The following is a 3,144-nucleotide window of genomic DNA, read 5'->3' on the forward strand; positions in this document are numbered from 1 at the left end:
CTGGTACAGAGATAGAAACGACTCCAAACCCCTAAGTATCACTAAAGGTTATATTACTCTTGAACACAACACCCAGTAATGCCAGGACCCAAGGCCTTCAGACTTGCAGGAAAACAGCACATTTCTTTCCCCACTAGCAGCTCTTGAAAATTGTGATCCTTCACATTGAATCGTTTATTAGGTTTTGACAATTCATTTAAAAAGGCATGGGGAGGTAGAGAGAATGAATTTCCTTATTGAAAGCTAGAAAGTTCAATTTCATAAAAAACTGAGATTTATCTCCAAACTTTCCACTCTTGACCACACTGTAACAAAGAAAGGTGAGAGATATGCATGTAGAAAAAAAAGGAGCAATGCAGGCTGCTTCAGGAGACACTCTTCATCCTTCAACCCCCTCTAAGAGAGATATTTGGAAGTAGACAACTAGAAAACAAGCCCAATTGCTAACCAGAACTGATGAGAGTGGTATATATGCTTACAGTAGACAGTTAAACAGGAGCTGTCAAAGAAGGACTCAGTTTATGAAATCAGAAAGATACACAGGCATTGGTATTTGTTGTTAGCTAAGCTTCATATTTCTGTTGTGAGCAATTAAGACACAATAGGTATATTTGTTTTGAATGAGTACCTGAACAATGTATATGTGCAAATGCACACGCACATGCATGTGCACATCCTGAATGTCTGTTGGAATTCTAATGCCCAAAAAGAAGAGGGACTGCCAGGCAATCCTTGAGAACAGCTCATAGACATACACTCAGAGTTGAGCACCTTCCAAGCAACCTGGCCAATTTCCAAGTACAGATGGTGGCCAAACAATCTTCTGAGAGACATACCTAATGCTTTTGGACATACTTTAGTTGCTCACAACCCCCCTGAGTGCCATATTTTCATAGGCTGAATTATCAAAAAAAATTTCCAGTACCATAAGGGGCTGCTAGACTAATAAAATGTTATTGCATGAACTATATGCAGATACTAGAGAGTGTAGTCTGATCATTAAAAGCCCACACTTGAGAATTCAGAGTACCTAAGTGAGAATAGCTATTCCACTACATACCAACTGCATGATTTGGGGAAAAGTTAAACTCTCTAGAGACTGATTTTCCTCTGCTATAATAACAGCTTACCTCAAAGCTCATGGGCAGATTTTATGAGATAAAGTACATTAAGTTCAGCACATGGTCTAGTACAATCACAGCAAATGCTCGATGTTAGCTGCTTAAGCTTGTGAGTGTGTTTGGGGACATGTTTGCCTGGTTTTGCAAAGACTGTCGCGGGGAGGATAATGTCAGCTGCTCTCAATGAACAGAACCTGGTACTTGGGAAAGGGGCCCTAGGAAGGGTTTTTTCATTATATAGCATTTCCCATCTCATGAAAATGTCAACCACTTGAAATCATTACCTTTTGAAAATTCATAAAATTCAAATATAGCAAATACATAGGAGCCACTATAAATTTTACTCACTTCTAAGGAGTGCACATATGCTGCATTTTTCTGTAATGTGTTTTCACATTAAATTAAGAAGTAATCCAAGTACAAAGTTGGAGGAGGACTCGTATTTCTCTTCTTTTTATCTAGCCTAAGGCATTTACCATAATTGCTTGTTTTGCTCTCCCCTTAGGCCTTGACTGAGTATACACAGTCCTCACTTCACATTGTTTTAATTTGCATGAATTTCCGTTACTATAGAGTAGTTAAATAATACCTGTCCCTCAGTAACATGATTCAAATTTCAGTTACTATGGTATAATTACTGTGAGTAGAGCTGCTAGCTCTTTTATCCACAAACCACTATACAAATAACATATGCACTTATAATATAAATAACATATGCACTTCATCACCAGTTGCCAGTCACCACAGGTCTTCCATAGTCTGTCGGCGATTGGTCACTGTGCACCTGTTATTGCTTCCTTCACACAGTAAAGCATATAGGTGTGTTGCCTCCTTGTCCATCAGTGATAAACACAGAAAACATTTTATAATATCAAATAATCCAAAGAGAGTTGGTTATAAAATGAAAATGTAACAAAAAAATGAAAAGCAATACCATTGGAAGTGAAATTGGATACTGTGAGAACTTATTGACCTAACTGAGCAGCTATGATGAAAAAGAAAGATATCTCAGAAAAGTAACACCAGTAAAAAAGCTCACATTAACGGAATTCTTACAGATATTTCACAACACTGAAAGTGCAAAAGATAAAACTTTGGAAAGAATCCACATTTTGAAATGAGTAAGACAATTCACCAAGGCAAAAAATAATAATTCTAGCTCCACATACTGTTATATGAAGAAAAAAAGCAAACACTGATCCAACTACACTTAGGTTATTTTTCTCTTTTTTTATAGTATAAAATTTTTATATTTAGAATTAGCCAGCTGGACTCAGTTTAGATGATCCTAATTTTGTTGGCAACATCCAAAGCATCATAGTCTGGAGCCCGTCGAACATATGCCTTCTTCTCCCCGTCAGGTCTGATCAGGGTGTTGACCTTGGCCACATCAGTATCATACGACTTCTTCACAGCCTGTTTGATCTGGTGCTTGTTGGCTTTGACATCCACAATGAACACAAGTGTATTGTTGCCTTCTATCTTCTTCATGGCTGACTTTGTAGTCAGGGGGAACTTGATGATGGCATAGTGGTCAAGCTTGTTTCTCCTGGGGGCGCTCTTCCGAGGATATTTAGGCTGCCTTTGGAGCCACAGTGTCTTAGGCCTCCTGAAGGTGGGTGACGTGCAGATCTTCTTCTTTTTGTGGCTGTGGACGCCTTTTAGCACTGCTTTCTTTGCCTTCAATGCCTTTGCCTTGGCTTTGGCTTTGGGAGGGTCAGGGGCTTCCTTCTTGGCTTTGGGCACCATCTTCATGAAAAGCAGTTATTTTTCAAAGAAGTAAAAAAAACTTGTCTTAATTTTTCTAGTGTTTTAAATGAGTGTACTAAATAAATATTAATTTTACTATTTTTCTGATTTTACTTTACATTTATAAAGAACAATAAGAGTGTTCAAATATTTTGACCAAAAAAGCCTTAAAGATCACACAAAAATTATCATTTTCCCCAATAACTATTAAGATTACTTTGCATCATTTCAGTTTGCAAGGCATTTTTACAGCCCTGCATCGCCAGGCAAAATA

At 37.8% G+C, this 3,144-nt stretch overlaps 1 protein-coding gene across 1 annotated transcript; it reads right to left on the reverse strand.

Annotated features, from left to right (window-relative positions):
- Window positions 1–2,355: 2,355 nt before the first annotated feature.
- Window positions 2,356–2,879, reverse strand: LOC123818133 (60S ribosomal protein L23a-like). The gene has a single exon (XM_045838080.1). The coding sequence runs from the start codon at window positions 2,874–2,876 to the stop codon at window positions 2,400–2,402; it is 477 nt and encodes a 158-aa protein (XP_045694036.1). The 5' UTR covers window positions 2,877–2,879; the 3' UTR covers window positions 2,356–2,399.
- Window positions 2,880–3,144: the final 265 nt, after the last annotated feature.

Source organism: Phyllostomus hastatus, unplaced genomic scaffold (genome assembly GCF_019186645.2).
Source record: "Phyllostomus hastatus isolate PE091 unplaced genomic scaffold, TTU_PhHast_1.1 phas_contig_254, whole genome shotgun sequence".
Lineage (NCBI taxonomy): Eukaryota > Metazoa > Chordata > Mammalia > Chiroptera > Phyllostomidae > Phyllostomus > Phyllostomus hastatus.